This window comes from Trachymyrmex cornetzi, unplaced genomic scaffold (assembly GCF_001594075.2).
Source record: "Trachymyrmex cornetzi isolate Tcor2-1 unplaced genomic scaffold, Tcor1.1 scaffold205, whole genome shotgun sequence".
Classification (NCBI taxonomy): domain Eukaryota; kingdom Metazoa; phylum Arthropoda; class Insecta; order Hymenoptera; family Formicidae; genus Trachymyrmex; species Trachymyrmex cornetzi.
Genome location: NW_017296691.1, coordinates 1,398,384 through 1,419,277, shown reverse-complemented (window position 1 = coordinate 1,419,277; position 20,894 = coordinate 1,398,384). Strand labels below are relative to the sequence as shown.

Sequence of the window (20,894 nt, the reverse complement as noted above, 5' to 3'; positions counted from 1 at the left end):
ACACCATGATTAATATTTGTATCTATTGGTGATCACGGAAAAAAAGAATATTTTTTCCACAGCTTCATTTACAACTGGACAGTTTATTGCGAAATGTTGCATCGATTGTACTCGCGGTAATAAAAAAGAGCAATAAAGAAATTAATTCAAAAATTTAAAAAAATACAAGGCGCCGCTTAATACAGCATAGGCGATGCTTACAACAAGATAATCAATGAAATAACATTGCGATCAAAAAGTTCATAAATTGTAAAACCATCTACGAGTTTTATTTCATAAATTCCACATATAGATGACAAAATCCATTTTAAATGGGAAAATTTGTGCAAATGGCACAAATGATAACACGCGTCGCGGCTACGTTGAATTTCACAACTCGCCATTTGGTTTGACCAAAATGGTAAACTCGTTATCGAAAACGCTAGAAATTTCTACGTCGGAAAATTGAACACAAACTTCAATATTGATAATTCGTGATGACGGACTATCGAACTTGTCCTAGAGTCATTTCGCAGAACGTTTCAACATATAAAAAATTTGTTTAATTAACTCGTAAACGTGTATATGTAACAGAACGTGAATTTGATTGCGGGAACCGCAATATCGACGATGGTTATACGTGATGCAAAATTATACTGACATATACTCAGAAATATTATTTGAATATACGCGAATGTTTGTCGGTAGAACGTTGCCATGTGAGACGAAAATGTGAGAAGGATTAGTTAAACGGTCAATGTTGAACTACAGTGCCGTTAACTCAACTACAATTTGGCGACTTCGTTCTCGAATGCAAGACGGCAATAAAATCCACTTTACTAAAAGCATAGCCGAGAGAATTAATTCGGGCAGACTATTACTCTCCAGCCGGATGTCGCGTCATTAACGCCTCACCATGTAGCTACTCGGTGTACTAAATTATTCGTGAAGCTGTCGCCGACCGTATGAAATAGTTGCGAACCGTACACTTCAATATCTGACTATTTCGTTATTAATATTATCGATATTAATATTATTATTCTACACTGTCATTTTTTTTTATTATATCAAATTTTTTTAATTAATTCATATAATATGCCGCACAAATTATACACTACAATTAGATGTTTCGATGTATATTCGATATACTTCCCAATTTAAGAAATTTACGATGCGTATTCTCTTTGTTAAAACAGACAATTGTTTATTTATCTTCAAGATCAATGCCATTTCGGAATATAATAAAGTTTTATTAATAAGAGATAAATGTATGATCAAGGAGAAAAGATGAAGGAATCACAACATTGTATGGACAAGAAAAAAAGATGCTATTACAATGCAGCATGTTGACCTTTAATCAGATTAGTAAGATTTCTAACCAAATCCACCAATGTAGTAAAGGATATAAGCTTACATCAAGTTAGTTATACGTTGTGCGGATATTTACAACATTTACATTTAAAACAGATTTATTAAAGTAATCAAATATATATCATATTTTATAGAAATATCTAGTAAAAAGTATAAATTAATTAAAATTAACATTATTTTACTGAGCTAAAAAAAAAATCTTAATTCTATAAAATTATGAATTATCGTTATTGTATTATATAGTTTCCTATACTGCTAGTAATGAAGAAATGAGTATATTAAATAAATATAGAATGCAGCAAATAAACGGAAACAATTCCTAACCATTGCTAGCCACATGACTGCATTTGAACGCCAGGCACGTGACTTTGTTACGAGATAACGCTACTTCCGAATTTATACGTACCTAACCTCCGCCTTAGAGACTCTGGATTCGGATTCCCTAATTAACGAACAAGGAAAGACAAAGCGCAACCGCGCTTTATCCGCCCCCCCCTCTCTCTCTCTCTCTGGCTTGTGAATGTCAAATGTAATTATAATAATTTCACATACCTGAAATATGAGACGCAAATCAAGTAAGTTGGAATAGTAGATTTATCCACAAATTTAACTCCTTGCAATCTCAATTTCTTCTCCATGCAAAATTAAGATCTAATTACTTTCTAATATAATTTATGAACAAGTTGATATAACAAATTAAATATTTTTATTAATAAAAGTAATAAGATCATTTTATCACTATATGTACTATACATCATGTAATACAATCGCTATAAAAATTAAAGCAATTTTAGAATATATTAAAAGAAATTTATTTCTGTATGCTTAATATTTTTGAAATTAGGACTTGTTTATTTCTCAAAAAAAAAAAAAGAGTTGGTTCTTTAGAATTGCTAATGTCAAAAACGACAAAATTAAAATGCGCTTTAGGATTAAAAAATTCATGAGGATAAAAAAAGCATTTTCATTATAAAAACAACTTTCTATTATATTTATGCACATTAAATAATTTCGAGGTTTATATTTTAAAAAATATGCTAAAGACTAAAAGTGAATATTAAAGGCGAATCACTGAGAAAAGTCTTCAAGAGGAAAATTAATGATACTTTGTATATGCAAAATAAAATTATGTACACATAAAGGCATACTTATCATAAATAATCAACTCCAAAATAATTCAAGAAAAAAGTAAATTATTCTTTATCCTGTATTTAACACAATCTAGGTAGCGGTGAACGATGAAGGAAATCCTGGCCGGTGTTTAAAAGCGCTTCTAAACGTCCGGCGACAAAAGGTCAAAGGATCGAATATCCAGATAGCCCGCGGTAATTTGAATACGGTAGTTTGAAATAAAAGGTCATGCGAAAGCAGGACAAAACGGATCTCTGTGTACAGACGACGTATGGCGGCTAATGGAAGCCGGAGGAGAAATCACGGGTGGAGGAAGAAGCACGGATGGGACAGGGGGAAAATCAAGGGACAGAGGGAGGACAAAAAGGGGCCGAGGGTGGATACGACGAAGCGACAGAAGAGAAGACTCGATTACACGTCACCAGCAGCCCGGAGCCTATTTGGTCGCAATCGGTTTTTCATTACCAAAAGCTTCGCCGGGCTTTATACCAAATTGTACATTCGGCGACCCCCCGTAAAACTCACCGGGATTCCGCGAACCCACCGAGTACCGGAATCGCATAATTGATCATCTCGGTGCATACATCTCGCACGCGTGCTGCCCATAATTTTTGTCGGACGCGGGATAAAAGTACACGGACCTCGGGTGCAGTTTACGTCGAATCTTCAATTCGTGGAAATGGATTGTGTGTCAAAGCTAATACGGTAAATCGACCTATCGACTGACTCTCGTGAAATTCGTGCATTCCACTCGTGGCTTCTCTTCTGATCCTTTATCACGAGTTTCCTACTCCTACGATAGATTATGCATCTCTCATGTATCATTAAAATTTTAAATATTAGCTAAAGCTAAGAGTTTTCGCATCGAAAGATAGCGGGAACAAAAAATCCATGTGTGATCATACCATATAATATACTTCATGTTAAAAGTAATTATTTCATTCCAAGATTTTCTGAATATTTACGTGAGAAAAATAATGTATTAACATAGTTAATAACAGTCCAATTGAAAATAATCTCGTTAATTAAATAATAATAATAAAACAAATACTAATGGATTTAATTCTAATACAATATTATTGGTTTCATTAGCATTGTTATTAAATTAATGAGATTATTTTTAAGTAGTCTGCTGTTTCAAGTAGTATGCAATATTACTTTTGTCTTATATATGTAAATATGAGATTTATTATGTTAAATCATGTTTTAAAATTTATATTTCTAAAATATCTCGTTTTCTAGGTAATCAGACATACAAATTTGCAAAGCTAAATTATATTAACACACAAAAAAATAAATACGATGAAAATACTTTAACAAAGACTGTTTCTCACTCAATTCTTATATAAGATTGTATTATATAATATTATATTATGTTATATTATATAATTATATAATGCAATTAATACACTATATTATTATATAATATCATATATTTTATTTATATATTATACATATTTTATATATTTTTTATTTTATTATTTATACTTTGCTACACTTTTATCAGAAATGTTTTATTAAACTCTCAAGTAAGATAATTCTCAAAAAATTCAATTTCTACATAATTATTCTTTATTTAACAGATTTTTAGTTTACTAATTGATCTTCTCATAAGCTTGACAAAAAAAATCTTTAATCAGACATACCCAGGATTGCTTCTTATCCATAATCGACGCATCATAATCGACGTATCATGTGCATCTCAACTCTATCCTGCAATCATATCACGAATCATCTGGCATTGCCCTTCAACTCCATTAAATGAATCTGCGACATCTACAATAAATATAATTATATATAAATTGCTTATAACTTAATTTATTAGTTATCAATATTATCAGCTACACCATATTCATCTTTAAACCTTTTCGGTATGGCATATCAAGATTTCTTTTTCCAATACTTTTTCCACATTGCTTATAATTTTTTCATTTTTGACATTTTATATTAATAAAAATGCATCCTGGGAAAAAATGTTACATATATGGTTATATTTAATATATAATTATATATATAAAACATTTTTTCTCGGGATATTATTTGCTTGGTATCGTTGTTTCTTAATATATAGCGTTTTAAATAAAATAATTTTTTTACAATATGTTTATTTTCATGAAAGTTATAAAAAATGTAATTGGATTGAGTATGTCTAGATATTATATCTAATGAATATTATTTCCATAGTGTAGCATTTAAGAATTAAGAAAAAGGAGGCAGAAATAAAATTAATGACAGTTTCAAGCTTCATATTTTGACTGGAAGGTAACGAAAGCGTACAAAGCAACTCAGCTCCGCACTTCAGTCCCTAATTACAATTCGCACGTATATACATACTTGAATTAATTCGTCTGTTCGACAGGCCGGCCGACACTTTTAATACCCGATTGCACAATGCGCGGTGTAGCGAGAAAACGATATATAAAGGTGTGCACGCGACGATTAACCGATTATGTTATTGACGGAACGTGTCAAACGCACGATGCGAACCAATGGACATACAACGAACACGGCAATGTTTGGCACAAATGGCGGCGGCGGTTTACTCGCGTTACCTGTTGTCGCGCGCGCCGATTAACCGCTTTTAGGACGACCTTTAGCATTACTCGGTACTTTATTCGGCACTTCAGTCAACACTCCCGACGTTTATTCGTACGCGAGACCACTTTTTCACGCGGAAATCACCGAAACTCGCGTAGCAACAACGATGCAAAACGCGCAAAACAAAATGGCGGTGATAACTTTGGCGGCCGCGGCCGCGCATGCGCAGTTCATCCCTTTTTGGCGCGCTCGTTAGCCCGGATCCTCATACGAGCAACGACACCGAACGCTGATTGGTCAAAAACGGGCGGTGGGAGTAAATTTTACCCCCACAACCGACTTTTCGAACTGCGTTCGGAAACTATTCACCTGAGTGCCTAGTACGTCCCCAAATAAAACAAATGACGATAACGTCGGAATTAACATTAAAATGAATCGGAAATGATTGAAAAATAACTTTTAATGATTATTTTAAAGTCATTTTGACATCATTTTGATATCATAGTAACTTATTGGGTTATTCTATTTTTAATATTTTTGTCGTTCATTCCCAGTGAGAAATGACGATAAAATCGATGTTAAATCGATATCAATTCGACGTTGATTTGATGATTCCGCTGTTGAATCGATGTCGATTCGACGTCGATTCCATGCATATTATCACTTTTCATTGGATTACGTGAAATAAGGATAAAATGATACATTTTGAAAACTCAGATGAAGCTTTCGAATGAAGCCTTATCCCTGGTTTCCATACATATACGTTGCCATGCATGATTGTATGGTTAGTATTTATTGTCAGTTTTATTTTTAAAAATCTTATGTCTCACGATGCTAATTTCTTACGGCTTTGTCTTGCGACCGTATATTGTAAAACAAGCGTTAGGGGGCCAAAGCACTTTCTGTAACTGTAAGACATACCGTAAGAATTAGCCAATCACAGTCAAGAATTGTCAAAAATCTTCGTCTCTGATTGAATAATTCTTACCACTACTATTATAGAAAGTGTGTGCGGCAGCCTTTTAGAGCAAAGATTATGACATCAGCTGATTAATCGCAATTAGCGATTTTCCTTTTTGTATCGTTACAACTCGTTATTCAGGACATTTGGTGAAATGTCATATCGCCTGACGTTCCATTTCGCGATCATTTGCACAAAAGCTCACTTTTGACGAGCGGTAAACGCGAAATATGTGCGTTCATTGAGGCAATATTTCTCCTGTATTTTACGAACAAAGCCGCTCTGGGCACAATAATTCGTGTTGGAATTCGCGATAAAATTCTATTTGTAGTTTTATTAGCCGTATAATAAACGAAAAATGAGTTAAAGAGAGTTAGAATATGAAATATTATATTAATATATACAAGCAAACTTGATAAATTGTTTATCACAAAAATTACGAATAGCATTGTATCTCAAAATGTGACAAAATTAAAGATTGTCTGAAGTTGATATTAAAATGCAATATTAAATATAATTATAATATGGCATGGACAAAAAATATGAGGGATATATGGAAATTAATAAAGATACAAAAGGCTAGTATAATAAAGAGACTCGTTCCTATAGATAGGAGATAGGATAGAATCCAATCATAATTTAAGTGCATTAAATCTTATTAAGAAAGGTTCATATAATGATCGTATTGAAAAATAAATAAATAAAATATTTTACAGGCATATTATAAGTCAATACTTCCAAAATAAAACGCTTTAGAAATAATTTCTGGACTTTTTCCGAACATCCTTAAATAATTAATTTCTGTATAATAAAATATATATAGTTTCAGTATAATTAAATACTATGTTAGAAAGATTAGTAAAAATATTACATTAATAAAAAAATATTTTGTCGAGAGATTTCTTGATTTATTAGTACAAAGACTTTATTTAAACTGCATTGATAGAAACGGGCATAAAAAGATACATTACCTACCATCTTACAGGGTTATATTAAAACTTGTAGCCACTTAGTATGAATTCACTACTACAGATGGAGAGAGAATCAGTCTTTTTCTGACAGTGTGCGCGATCAACAGCGATAACAGCTGATCATTTATTTTGGACGGAGACAGGGCACGCGTGCATTTGGCAAAATAATAAGACGTAGTTATCAAACCATTATTGTATTTCACCAATTTTTGTCGTGAGGAATTTTCATTATAAGAACTACAAAAAGACTGAAATCAAAAGAGTAGACTTGACACTGTGGAACAAAAGAGATACAAAAAAGTCACAAAGAGATATAAAAAAATATACAGCATCGTAACTGAGCAAAGAAAAACATCGCCAGAAGCATGTCGACCTCATTGGAGAGTCTTACGATTAAGCAGCCTATTAGACGTCTGGAAATCCAGATCAATAATTTCAATGTTGCTATTCCACATCATGTAAATTTGTTAAAGCGACATAAGAACAATATTAAGAAGGTAAACATGCAGTTTTACATATCCTTAAAGTCTTTAATACGAGCAATTGAAATCTTTGCAGTATCAAGATCAGCATGATTGGGAGCAGGTACGGAAGGAACATGTAAATGTCTCTCGGATCGTCAAGCAATTGAAAGAGTTGTTGTATCAGATGGATACTCTTAGAGCACAGGTCCTCGATGTTGACATTAGTAAATTTGACAAATTGACAACAAATGCACGATCAAGCATCATGAGCGCGATCGAAGAATATCTAGGTAAAAAACATAATACAACATATTCTTTTGATTAATAAAATTCCAAGAAATTAATGTGGACACAAATGTGTTTGTTTACAGAAATGGAACTGAATTTTTCGACATCACCACCTATGTCACCTATAAACAAAGAGATCCAGCCAGATGAAATCGAACATCCACTTGACAACAGAAGTATTCAGCTGCAAGCAGAACAGGAAAATTTGCAGCGTCAACAGACATGTCTGCATGTCTGGAATCGTCTGCAGGGGGATATACAACAGTTGCACGAACTTTTTACCGAATTTAACAAAGTTGTATATGTGAGTATAATTCCACTTTATGTTACATGATATGTTTTAAAAAGATAATTAAATAAAAAGTAGGTTCTAAATTTTTTGCACATTAGCACATAGGAAGGAGGAATAAATTATATAGTTTTTATTATTTAAATACATATTTTGTAATCATATAGGATCAAAAGGAGATGGTAGATAATATGGAAGATAATATTGAAGAAACTCAAATAAACGTGAATGAAGGAGCAAAATACCTGCAAAAGGCTTCCGCATATAAAGTTGCTGCATATCCCCTAGCAGGCGCTATGATAGGCACATGTATTGGAGGACCAATAGGTTTAATAGCTGGACTGAAAATTGGAGGTCTTGCTGCTGTAGGTTGTGGCATTTTAGGTAAGTTATATGAGAATTTATATAAAATTATAAAATTGGATATTGAAATAATTATATTAATAATTATATAAGGAATAATGGTATAAAAAATAAAGATTGTGAGCAATTATTCGTGTTTAGGTTTCACAGGAGGATCATTATTAAAAAAGAAACAAATAGAATCGCGAAAACAAGAACCAGGTTTAAATAATTCGACAATAGATCTCACAAGTGTTAAGAAATCTGCTTCTTGTCCTGACGATTTAAAACAAGATAAAAAACATTTATGACAAACAATGACTTTTTCGGCATGTGATATCAATTTTAAACATAAAACAAAATGCACTATTATATAATTGCAAATTGCTAAGATATTTATACATTTTTTATTTTTGTGGACATATTTTTTGTACATATTTTAAATGCTATATGAGTTTTGTAAAGTTATGTAGTTTTAAAAATTCTATGAAGGGGGAGATTTTTTAGTTTTTATGACGTAGTGTTTGTAACGCTCTATGCTTAAAGAAACAATGACTAGTCGTGTTCGAACTGTAAATTTTTAAAAATATATCTAATCTATTTATAGTCTACTAATATGTATTATATAAGATGATTGTACTTTTTCATAGAACTTAAATATATGCATGGCTTAAAATTAGATTAAACACAAGAGAATATCTCTTTTATAGAATAATGACTTTTACATGCCTTTCGCGTGCCTTGTAACTGCTTCAAATCATTAAGATTTTAGCATATACTTTTTAAACTTTGCAGCCGCTTATAATTGTTTTTCTCGAATTAATATGACGATCATATTCGAAAATAAAACTTAACAAATGCACAATTAATAAAAATAAACTTTATATATTTTGCACCTCAATGTAAATGTTTTAGAAGATATTGTTTTTCACATTTCAATTAAAAAATGTATGTTACATAAGATATAAAAACGCCTTGCATTGATCATACTACAATTATTAAATTATTTATAGCAATTTTACTACGTGCAAAAACTAAATAAATGCCAAAATGGCGATTGTAATAATCATTCGAAACATATGAAACATCAAAATATTTATTCCGGCAAATAATTACATACTGGAAATGGTAGACATACGTGGTAGATAATACGGTGTGATAACGTTCACAAAAACATTTGAGTTCTCTACAAAAGGCACCCAATACAGTATATTTAGCAAGTAATAAAATACATCGGTGTTAGACACAGTACAATACTGAAATAATCGTGTGTTATTAAATGTAATATATACATGTCATTTATAATGGAAATACTTAATCTAGAGAGACTAAAATGTTCTACTTAAAAAAATATTAATAAATATCTAAGAAAGTGTAATATTAAGTGACTATCGGCATATTTTCTTATAAGGTACTATTTTGTTATTATTGTTACTCCACATCCCTAATTCAAAAGCAACACCAAACACGCATTCACAGACATGTGGAAAATAGAGATTGTTTACTTTCTTTCGCTTAGTTTTACTTTCGAAGCTCGGGATGCTCAGCCAGGTGCACCGATGTACGTATGGTATGGCATACTAATGTTATAATTTAAATTCAGGTAAACATAATTACGTTTGATTGAAAATCATTATAAATTGTGATTAAATTCGTAATAAAATAGGGTGCATCGGACTGTGCCAAATTCTTTGTAATACTCTATGATCTACATCTACACTTCTAAATACTTGCGACTTTTGTCCTTAAAACAAGTATGAAATAAACAGTTTGGTCATTATCCATAAGGTACTTACAGTACCTTGACAGACCTTGGCAATAAAGATGGCTAAATAATCGACTTATTTGGAAGCAAATGTAACAATGCAGAATCACATATTGGCAAACAGCTATTATTTCACTCATATGTATTAGTGTTAAAAACCGTCTAAAAATTCATGAAATTGATTTTAATTTTTCCATTCCTCAAATATTATCTTTTACAATTGCTTAATTGGAAATTTTACAGTTTTTTAATAGTAATATTAATATTTAATTATTATATCTACAATAAATATTTTCGATTAGCTGTTAAGTAAGAAGATATGAGCGATTCTGCATAGTCGAAACAATGATTGATTTATAAAAGAAAACAGAACATATAGTGTGGATTGTCTTAAGACAAGCTTACCATTTCAATTGATCCTAAGCTGTTCCAAAACATTTATCCACACATGTATATAAAAACAAATTTATTTCTTAAACATAATAGTATTTCATAAAAAGAAATTTGGCTTTTTCGAGTACAGGCCAGAGTTAGATTTACATCTACGACGGGTGATAAAAGGTTTTACAAATGACTCTGACATAAAAAGAATATAATATTATATTAATATATATATATTTGATATATAATCTGGAAATAATATATAAACTATCGGTTATATTATTTGCGGCTACATTGTATAAACCTTTGATATTACATTATATTACAAATTGGTATGTATGTGTGCGCATTGATTTGACATTCCTGAATATATAATCCATAATCAACTTATTAGATGCATCTCCTCGAAAGATAACATCGATATAATATGGATAATTATTAAGGAAAATATATTTTTTCTTCAATTTCTGTATGCATTGCGTTTTTAAGATGATCATATATTTTCCTTAATGTAATATAAAGATAAGCGCGAACACAATGTGGAATTGAAATATTACTATTTATTAACTATAATATAAATAAATGTATAAAACTCTCTCTTCTCTCTTTCTCTCTCTCATTTTCTCTATCTCTCTCTCGCTCTGTTATAAGTCATCGGAAATTCCATGAAATTTTCCGCCGCTGTAATCAGGAATGCCAATGTAAATGAGGATGGCGACAAGTGCATATCGTTTATGGTACTGTAGCATACCTCGACATGTGAGCGTACATTTGATAGAACACGTTTGTCTCATCTTGAGCACGTTGATAAAATCAATAGACGGAATAAGAAAATACACGTTATCATTACTTCAGAAACCGGTTATTAGTAAGCTTCATAAGTAATAGCTTTACAATCTCATAGATTTGGATATTTCGAAGCGTATCAAAAGATAGATTCACAGACGGATTCACTTGAAAGTTAAAAATGTTAAAATTCGGTATACCACATCTCCGCGACTTTAAGATAAAGATCTACGTTTATGTAATGCGATTACAAGTTCGTAGCTGGGCACACGTGTTAAGCGTAATGCAGCGACCTGCCGAATTGCATGCAACTTTATATTTTTCCCATTACATTATTAAACTATAGTTGCTCAAGGATACAATGTATTCTAGTGCTACAGTACGCGTGCGACGATGTTACCTCATTATACTTATCTAAATATGCCACGATAATGTATTACGTCTTTGTAATCGTAACAAAAACTTGCAAGTGAATCAATGATAGACTCGTTTTTTTTCCTCGTGTCGAACAAAGTTCATAGATTAATAGACATGTCTTGGTCATAAGATGTGAGATTCGTATCCGTCGAGGAAGCAGGGGTAACTGTTGCCGCTGTTGCGCTGGTTGGTGACTGCAGTGGGGTAGAAGTTGTAGGTAGATGCGACGTAGGACTTTCCAGGGTTGAATTCCAATGACTTCTTTCAGTGCCATCACCTCCATCATCCGATACGATTGAGATATCGGCGATAATACCACTTTCTACAATGAGAATATTGACTTAATAAATTAATATCGATATCAAATTTTTTTGAAAGATTACCGAGACCAAACGTGGTGCTCACCTACGCTACACTGGCTGTTCAATGTAGTACTACGATGATGCGGTCGTGGACTCGTATCTAACCCAAGATTAAGTGTCGTAGGAGGACCACTGCTTCCACCACTGCTCGAGGACGAACTGACGGAAATTACGCTGTGCGGCCTTCTGCTGCAACGACTGGAGTCCTCCGTCATTGACACTGCTATAGAGTTTCTAAATCTAGGTGCTGTACAGACAAATTAAAATATTTGTTTCAACATTCATAATAGTGATATAAACCAATAATTTTCGACAATTCATAAATTGTACTCACTCTTAGAGAGTTGAGCCACACTGATGGAGCGATCATTTATCTGATCTGCACTAGGCCTTATATCTAAACACGGCTTATTCCCAATGCCCATGCTCGACATCTCCGCCAGGCGCACTTCTAAAAAGTGAAACATTATCGATAGTAATTTGCGCTCTTCCAAATATGTATCATACACTTTTTTTATAAACGTAGCAAAAATGGCGAATCACCTCTGTTTCGAAGCGCCTGCTTCCACAGGAGGTTGCTCAGTTCCTCAGTCCAGGCTTTTTTAATATCTTCACTCGCGCATTGTAACGTGTATGTATCTCCTGGTTTCCTCTTGCGGAACCAAATTTCGAATTTTGTAGGCGAATCTGCGATAACGGCGGTTAAACCGATATCTGTCGTTTTAATGCTATGTTTATAGATGTAAATATCAAGATTCTGAAAACAATATAAGTAATGAAATAAAACAAAAATATAGCATTAAAATATACACGCAGCAACATGTGAAAAATGTTACCTTCCTATCGGGGAATCTTCTTGCCTTACTAAAGAGTATAAGATCTTCGAACAGGAATACTTGACGCAGGCATTTTTTGCCTTTTCCTTGCCAAACTAAAAATTCGTTTTGCCGCAACAGCCTGCCTTGTTCTTTTACATTTACCTATGAAATAATATCACATCTTTTATATTGTACAATATAATTGAATAAATTATTATAATCCTCACTTATTTACTAAAGTGGATATCTATCAATTCTACTTTATTACTTTAAACATAACAAAATGAAACTTACGTCACAATCACGAAGTGAATCCATTGCCAAAAGATCGTTCCCATGTCGCAGCTGAAATCGTACCATCTGCTCGGCAGCCCTCAAATCCGCTTCACCTTCAACCATCGGTTTCATACCATCTTCCTTTTCTTCCTTCTCCTCTTTGCCAGACAATTGTTCCGATAAATCTGTGCCGGCTTTGACCAGCTGCTGAAGCAGCAAGGCATATTTTCCCATTCGCTGAACCGGCTTCAATAAATAGCTAGCTAAGTCCATTTTATCTCCCAATTCTAATTGTTTCTGTTTGAAGAAACTCGTGCCGTATTCTGCCATTAGCGAATCAGAATTTGGTTTATTTTTATTGTACAAGGCGTAAAGATAAAATTTCTTCTCCTGCAAGAAAGTTATTTTCACGTGGCATTTACTCTTTTATGTCTATGATTTATTAAGAAAGATATAATGTGATATAGATTATGCTTACGTGTCGGAGGAAGCATTGTCCCACCAGCATGGGCGATTGCTCGCACTGCTCTAGTTCGCGTAGAAAGTGTTGACTGTGAAACTCGTATATCTTCTCAACATTCCCGAAGATTACGTTTCTCTGTCCTCTGAGAGCCTGTGGTATGTCCTCCCGTACGAGTTCCGGTATATAATTCTTCGCAAGAAAGTTTACAGATATTACTCAGCACGTGCGATAAATAATGAAATTACGCGGGAATAAGCTTTAACGAGATGTACATAATAATTACCTCTATTATATATTCGAGGGACTTCACGTAGTCTCGTTCAGTCTGTATCATCTCCCTCATTATGAGCAGTATTGTTCTGCAAGGTGAAATTCTTCGTTACGATCGTATAACAATTGGTACGATGGCATAACGGAAATTACAGTGGAACAATGGGTCACTACTAAAATAGTAATGACACAGCAATAAAATGTCGCACCTAGGATACTAATGATTTCATTGTTCCATTTTATAATTAATTAAAATATTTCTTTTTTTCAATTCATTTTATTCATTTTATCAGTTCTTAATTTTCTTCGAAACTTTCGCTGCAAATTTATCTTGGAAAATGACAAAAGGATGAAAGATAAAGGATTGATATATTAAAGATGTACAAGTATCGTACTTTTTTGCCTTCATTCCTGGCGCGATACTAGCTGATCTGTGAAGGTGCGAGTTTACTGGTGGTTTAACCAGCCTTCGTGGTGCCGGGCTTCGCGGAGGTGTACGCGGTGGCGAACAGTCCAAAAGCTGCTCGGCACTCTCTCGAAGTTCAGCGATGTTGTCCAACACCGGTCGACCACCGCTACCACCTGATCCGACGCTTTCCATCGGACAAGCGTAAGATGCGCTGCTGTCGCTATCGTCCCAGGACGTCCCTGGAATACATTTAATCTCAATTTGTGGATCTTCTCGCAACGGCATTAAGAAAAGAGAAGAAGAAGGAGTCTCACTTTTAGCCAAGGTGTCGTCCCAAGAAGTCGACTCGGAAGCGGTGAAGGATCTTCTCCTCGCAGGACTTCCCGGAGCGGACGTGGTTCTGGCGACCTCGAGGGCTTCCGCGCATTTATTTCGGGCGATACGACATTGCTCCAGAAGGACTTCATTACCGAGTTTCTCCGCCAGGGCCATCATCTCGTTGAAATGTTCGGGTGGTAGAGGTGGCCTCGCCATCAAGAATTGCTGAGACCTTCTCTCGCTCGCCAGGCGAGCTTCTTGCGCCCACTCGTAGGCGCGATCCTGCAGGAGGCAACATCTCGATGTATCCTCCAGGTATTCCCGTCTATCCTCCAAGCGGGAGCCGAATCCTCGTAGGTGTTGCTTCAAAGATCTCGCGAGCTCCCGAAGTCCGCTTGCGCTCGCCGCCTCGGCAAGATCGCTTCCTTTGTCCAGGTGTCTCTGTAACACAAAGAAGAAGAACACAAATCAAAATGACAAATGCATTCACGCAAGTTTCTATTATATCAGTACGGAATATTAATTCGGCGAGATCTGATGCCGTACGTTCCTGCATTGTTCATTACTGCCGGAGAGTTCCATTCGGAACTTCATCTAGAGATTCATTTAGAACTTCGCGATGAATACAAGGCTGTAACGGAAGTCAGACGAATATTTCATCTACCAACTTATAACGAAGGGCGTGATAAAGAACAAGAATCTCTCGTCTCCCAATGAGACGATATCCCCGGTCCCGTCTGGCGTCGGAATTGTAGATCTCCCGCGGTGCCCGGCGGACTCGTCCCTAATGGAAGGGCCATAAATCGACATATGGGGGTAAATAATGTCGCGATAAGCCCGAGGGTCCGTACCGGCCGCTACCGTACAACACCGTCGACTCGTCCGGATGGCTAACACGTGCGTTTACACAGAAAATCCCCGCGTGCAACGCTCGTTCCGCAGGCGTAACGCATCTCGACGCGATGATACACGCGTACTCTCGCATTCGTGCGAGCGTGAAATCCACTTAGACACGGCTCGGCTGCATCCTGGAGCATGAACTGCTCGATCGAGTGTCCGTGACGAAAGACGCTCTCATATCTCGTCCCACGATATAGCTCGGGATACAATATGCGATCGTGAAGAAGGACTGCCGTCGTGGATAAGAATCGTATGCGTTCCACGCACGATTACGCGCAATATTGACTACGTAACGCGCCCATGATAAGTCGTTCCCGACTGAAAAAAATTTCTCTGGGCGGTTCATTTATTAGGTATACATAATAACGCATTAATATGCGAACGAAGATGATCGAGATGAGATGTGCGGGGGACGCTCGAGGAGACTTCTGTCGACGGAGAAGAAAGTATTTCGCACGTAACGTCGGTCGGCGCATGATACGCGTCACGTTGCACCCTGATAAAATATCACGTCTCCCGCAGCGCCGTGAGACACTTTAATATCGTAAGTAGAAAGTGTACGGCACGTAAGCGCTTTAGATGCGTTACTGATGTTGGGCAGAGAAGAGAAATGCGCAAAGTTCGAATATGAATGACCTGGGGATACAGTGGCAAGCTATTAAAAGTTTTATTACACTTTACTGTAGTTATTGCATTTTTACTACATTTTATTATGTAGTAAAATGATTGTAGCTGTAGATTATAAAGTACAAACGTAAATGAAATGAACTACTTTTTATTACATATTTTTAATATCTCACTTAATAATTTAAATACTGGCAATATTTAGAAAACAAAGAAGAGTGATACATGTATGTAGACAGTTAAAGAAAAATGTTTTTATTTCGTTATCTTTTTCAAGAAGTCCGTTGACGCATTTTTGATGCATTTAAAGTGCAATTGTTAAGGATATTTACAACGACGAAGTGCACATTAATCTTCAACAATAATTGCACATTAATCTCTTAAGGAACCAGACATTACTTATTAATTCAGCGATAAATCTTGTACTATATGTATCCTATAAATTTATAAATCAAATTCTGTCGTCCTTGGAAATATAATTACACGAAATGGCTGTGTATCTTTTTCACGATCGATCATTGTACACAGCACGTGTTACGCGGGATGATCTTCGTTCACCCTGATGGCGTTTGTTCACGTACATGCACGTGGCTGACTCCCCCAAGAATCTTGAATTATCAGAACTATTTTTCCCTTCGCCTCACGTCGAAGCACGAGACCCGTGAGAGAATTATGTGACACGTGCAATGTTGTATCTCAAGAATAACGTACCAGCAATATGAATGTATAATCTCGTGTCAATCCACATAGAGTAAAGAATTATCGTCCAGTTAATTTATCGCACTTTATAGTGTTTCTTTTTATTTATATATATTTTTCAAGTTGTTATTAATTGCACAGTAGAACTCGTGTATCCACACTTCTCATTTTCATCTGCAACACAAACGGCCCTAATTCTTTTAATATTATCAACATTATGCGTTGATTAAGGTAGTATTCTCTAAAAATCGCTTTTTTTTTTTCAGAAATAAGCCTTGGTAAATAAAACCCTAAAGTGCTAAAATCATCGGTATTCAGCATACAGTTCTCTCGATGCATGTCAGTGCAACGTAATTACGAGCACCGTTGCAAACCGGATTCCATAAAGTGATCGCCAATTCAAATCGTAAATCAACGTAAATTCACGCGTGTGTCGACAATACTTTTTTACTTCCGTACGGTTTGCGCACTTTCCAATCAGGATATTGAATCTTCTATCGAAACAGATCGATTTGCGCCTGGTCCATCTTCATGATTATAAGCGGTTTGTAGAGCATGTGAAATATTGCCTCAAGGGTCATGATATATCTCTCCCTCGTTCTTTCCTTTTTTTTTCTCCTCGAGTCGTTTAATCAGAGGGACCGTTTCGACACAGGGTATAATCCTCTCCAAATAGGCGTGCGACCCTTTTACGCATTGTACATGCGCGTGCACATAAGGGCGATTATTAAATTTCATATACCCAACAGCCATTATCTCGCGGTACAGTTCCTTCAAGTCCACATGTGATATCGCATTCTCTACTTCCGCTTCCGAAGTGTTTCGCGTGTCTCGCAATGTCGTTAATTGTTTATCTACACGAGAAAATCAACCCGCATTTTTATAGGAAGTCTACCTATAACTTGTTCATTCATTGTTGCGCCCTCATTTGTGACACGTATATTCAGACCAACGCAAATCCTAGATTATCGTGAAAGTATATTTATTTTAACTGTACTTAAATATAGAAAAACTTAAATATCGTGAATAATAGATATATAATGGCACAAATTCTAGATTATCGTGAAAGTGTAATTATTTAGCTGCATTTACATTTTTAAAAGAACATTAGACTTATACCGTGAAATAATAGACACATGATGCACACGTTTATATGCGTATATAAAAATTCAAGACTAACATGATTGTTTAAACTATATAACAATTTTCTCACGCATATACTGAATATAAACGAATGTAATAAAGTGTGTGATAAATTACGGTAATTGCGTTCAACTGACGGAAATTGCTGTATAAGAAAGTGCAGACGAATGCGCATCGATCATAAATGCCTAGCTTGAGATGCTTCGACATCATCGATTATTAAATGTACGTTATATTGAAATTATTCTACAATTCTATAATAAATTATTATAATATGAAAATAGTAGATACGAATATTAGTAGAGCGATTTGTGATTATTACGGTGGAATGTAGAAAGGCGCCTCTCGGAGCACAATTGTTGGAGCGTGAAACCAGATTAGCTAAAACGTGATCAACCTCGCGGATACATAAATTCGTGCCTGCGAACGGTCATGTTTATGTTCGTGCATTCATTAATTGACACGTATACTTGATTATCATAATAGATTGTCAATTAATATCAAGGAAGTTGAGCTGGCACTCGGACAAAGACCCCTAGCAGCGTTGAACATACGGCGCCCATTATACTTTCTAATTACGGCAATACCCTGTATTCATACTCGCCAAGAATGGAAAGTCTTATTTTAAATAGATTACTCTCAGTGTCCCGGAAGGATTCAATCGCGACATATCTTTTCGAAGGCAATGAAAGTATCTAATTAACACATCCCTATCGATTAAGGATACGCGTATCATGATCTTTCGCAAGAGCAAAGATTCGTGTCTTCACGTTCGATGACTGGAAATAATTATAGCTGGCGTGTGCGATTCTCTAGTATTGCCGGCGATTGGGTGTATTTTGGCGTAACGCAGACGTGAACAGATGTGTGAGATCGATATGCGAAAGAAAACGGGAGCACAGGATGGGCACGGTAAAAATGCAAGTCAATGCGTCAAGGTACTTAACACGCTGTGGCGAAATTAATTATAGATGAGCTATACGGACGCAACTCATTGTAACGCGAACGAATACAATGACTCACATTTTGTTTGATCACTATGGTCTTAAGAGGTCCGACTTAATCGGGCCGTACATGTCGCGCTTCATGCAGCAGTGGTATGCTAACAAGTTGAATTCCATCTTGTGATTCAAGCATATCGCAAGTATATTTCTTCCTAGTGCAAACTACTCAACCTGTTTGCAAGCAAGTACAAGTTATTTTATCAACAATATGACCATTTGCGGGCGTACGATAAAAGATAATGATAATTCTGAGTATATTAAAAAATTTCGAATCAATTTTGATTAAATTATTTATCCGAGTCGCGAGATTTTTTAAATATTTAAAATATTCGATTAAACAATATAATATTGAGAAACCATAATTACAATTACTATAATTTACAATCACTTTCGGTGCTAAATTGTATTCTTTTATAAAACTATAAATACAATTATTATTATTAACATTATAGCAGTAATATAAAAATAAATAATAACCATCATTTATTATAAAATTATAATAAAAAATATCAAATATTTTCACTCAGGGCAGCTTACAAAATACATAACTACACGAGTTAGAGCAATTTATTTTGATAGTATTATGCGACGTCCCATTTGCGATGTCCGACTGCCAGTAAATCGACATAGTCGATTTAAATTGATCTATCCTTCTGCCATCCGATAGTTAGATCCTATTAGTATCATAAGAAATAAAAATGATGCAAGACACGTGGCTGCAATATTATCCAATTGTTATCGTACACTGCGACGAACCTTCAAAGTGGCTCTTAATGCTCCTCTGTCACTTTACGTGCTCTATTAAACAACGCTAATTAACCGTTAAAGTAATCATACGTTAACTATGGGTAGGCTTTTAAGTCAAGCATTCTTGACTCCCGGTTTATACTGTAGTTGTTCAACCGGTAGTTGCAACATTTTCCTGACTGTTTAACGAACGATAAGACGCAATTAGAAAACGCTGGCGATCAGTCGATTGCTGTAGGAGTTCTCCTAGTTTTACCAGCTCTCTTCAAAATCATAAATAATTGACGAGAACTTTCCTATTGATATGATTAAACAAATCACAGTACATCGATTCCTCATTATTGGAAAGGTTGCTGACCAACACGAAATGTTGCGCGAGTAAAATCGCAGCGAAATATGAACGACTCGTCAAATCCACTCAGGAAATCGATGTAGTAGGTGTTATCAACAATGACTTTCTTCGCATATCTACGAGATACGAATGTGTGACACGTAAAAGAAAGCGACTGATAATTCCGCGATAAATTCCGTGTACGTCGAGCATTTAAAAAGAATAGTTTCTAATACAGCAATATAATTATAGAGAAAAGCACAATTGATGATAAAATAGAAAACGGAATTTATTATAAGACAAAAGCTGCGGTTAAATTTTTCGTTACAAAGATAAACATCATGCAGCAAATGTTGCAAAAAAAAACGCAATCAAATGGTCATTACTGAAGAAGTAATAATTTTCCCGCAAATACGTTAGAAAGTTGCTCGTCTAAGAGAAAAAAAAAACTGCAGATTTCTGAAACAATTTTATAAATTACATGTGTAACTTGTTTATGCTCACGGCATTGAATATTTATGGCGGGAACTTTCATTACGGTAAATCACGAGAATCTTCCTATGAAAGATACATAGAACTCGAATAGCAAACGCATTTCGAAAGTTATGCTCACGGCTTCCTTTCCCGCACAATTCAATTCCTGATGCAAATTTCGGATGGTGACGATGCAACGACTTCTCGTTTTCAACCGGAATAACCGAGGGGGATTTCGTTCTTTGTATTCAAAGATGGCTCTGACGCCAGTTTAAGCGACAACAAATCACCTGTCACGATACTTTCTCCTACTGCAATCTTATTGCATGCTACAGAAAAGGTAGAGTTACGCGGGATATTATAGCGCATGCAC

At 35.1% G+C, this 20,894-nt stretch overlaps 3 protein-coding genes across 5 annotated transcripts in view; 2 read left to right on the top strand and 1 right to left on the bottom strand.

The window, feature by feature from the left end:
* The first annotated feature begins 1,804 nt into the window (after positions 1-1,804).
* On the top strand, positions 1,805-3,095 carry LOC108759786 (uncharacterized). The gene is made up of 3 exons (XM_018505406.1): positions 1,805-1,879; positions 2,576-2,675; positions 2,746-3,095. Exons 1-3 carry the CDS (start codon positions 1,871-1,873, stop codon positions 2,997-2,999), a joined length of 363 nt encoding a protein of 120 aa, XP_018360908.1. The 5' UTR covers positions 1,805-1,870; the 3' UTR covers positions 3,000-3,095.
* A 3,929-nt stretch (positions 3,096-7,024) lies between these two features.
* Syx17 (syntaxin 17) lies at positions 7,025-8,690 on the top strand. The gene is made up of 5 exons (XM_018505390.1): positions 7,025-7,448; positions 7,510-7,705; positions 7,787-8,007; positions 8,160-8,376; positions 8,497-8,690. The coding sequence occupies exons 1-5, from the start codon at positions 7,317-7,319 to the stop codon at positions 8,643-8,645; spliced, it is 915 nt and encodes a 304-aa protein (XP_018360892.1). The 5' UTR covers positions 7,025-7,316; the 3' UTR covers positions 8,646-8,690.
* A 2,045-nt stretch (positions 8,691-10,735) lies between these two features.
* LOC108759792 (puratrophin-1) overlaps positions 10,736-20,894 on the bottom strand; it is a 341,347-nt gene continuing 331,188 nt past the window's right edge. For all 3 annotated transcript variants that reach the window (XM_018505420.1, XM_018505418.1, XM_018505419.1), the window contains exons 14-23: positions 14,596-15,040; positions 14,268-14,520; positions 13,886-13,961; positions 13,618-13,791; positions 13,158-13,529; positions 12,882-13,025; positions 12,589-12,802; positions 12,380-12,496; positions 12,089-12,292; positions 10,736-12,005 (exon numbers count right to left, since the gene is read on the bottom strand). In XM_018505420.1, the coding sequence (XP_018360922.1) occupies positions 11,782-12,005; positions 12,089-12,292; positions 12,380-12,496; positions 12,589-12,802; positions 12,882-13,025; positions 13,158-13,529; positions 13,618-13,791; positions 13,886-13,961; positions 14,268-14,520; positions 14,596-15,040 (2,223 nt within the window). In that variant the 3' untranslated portion in view covers positions 10,736-11,781. The remainder of the gene's footprint in view (positions 12,006-12,088; positions 12,293-12,379; positions 12,497-12,588; positions 12,803-12,881; positions 13,026-13,157; positions 13,530-13,617; positions 13,792-13,885; positions 13,962-14,267; positions 14,521-14,595; positions 15,041-20,894) is intronic.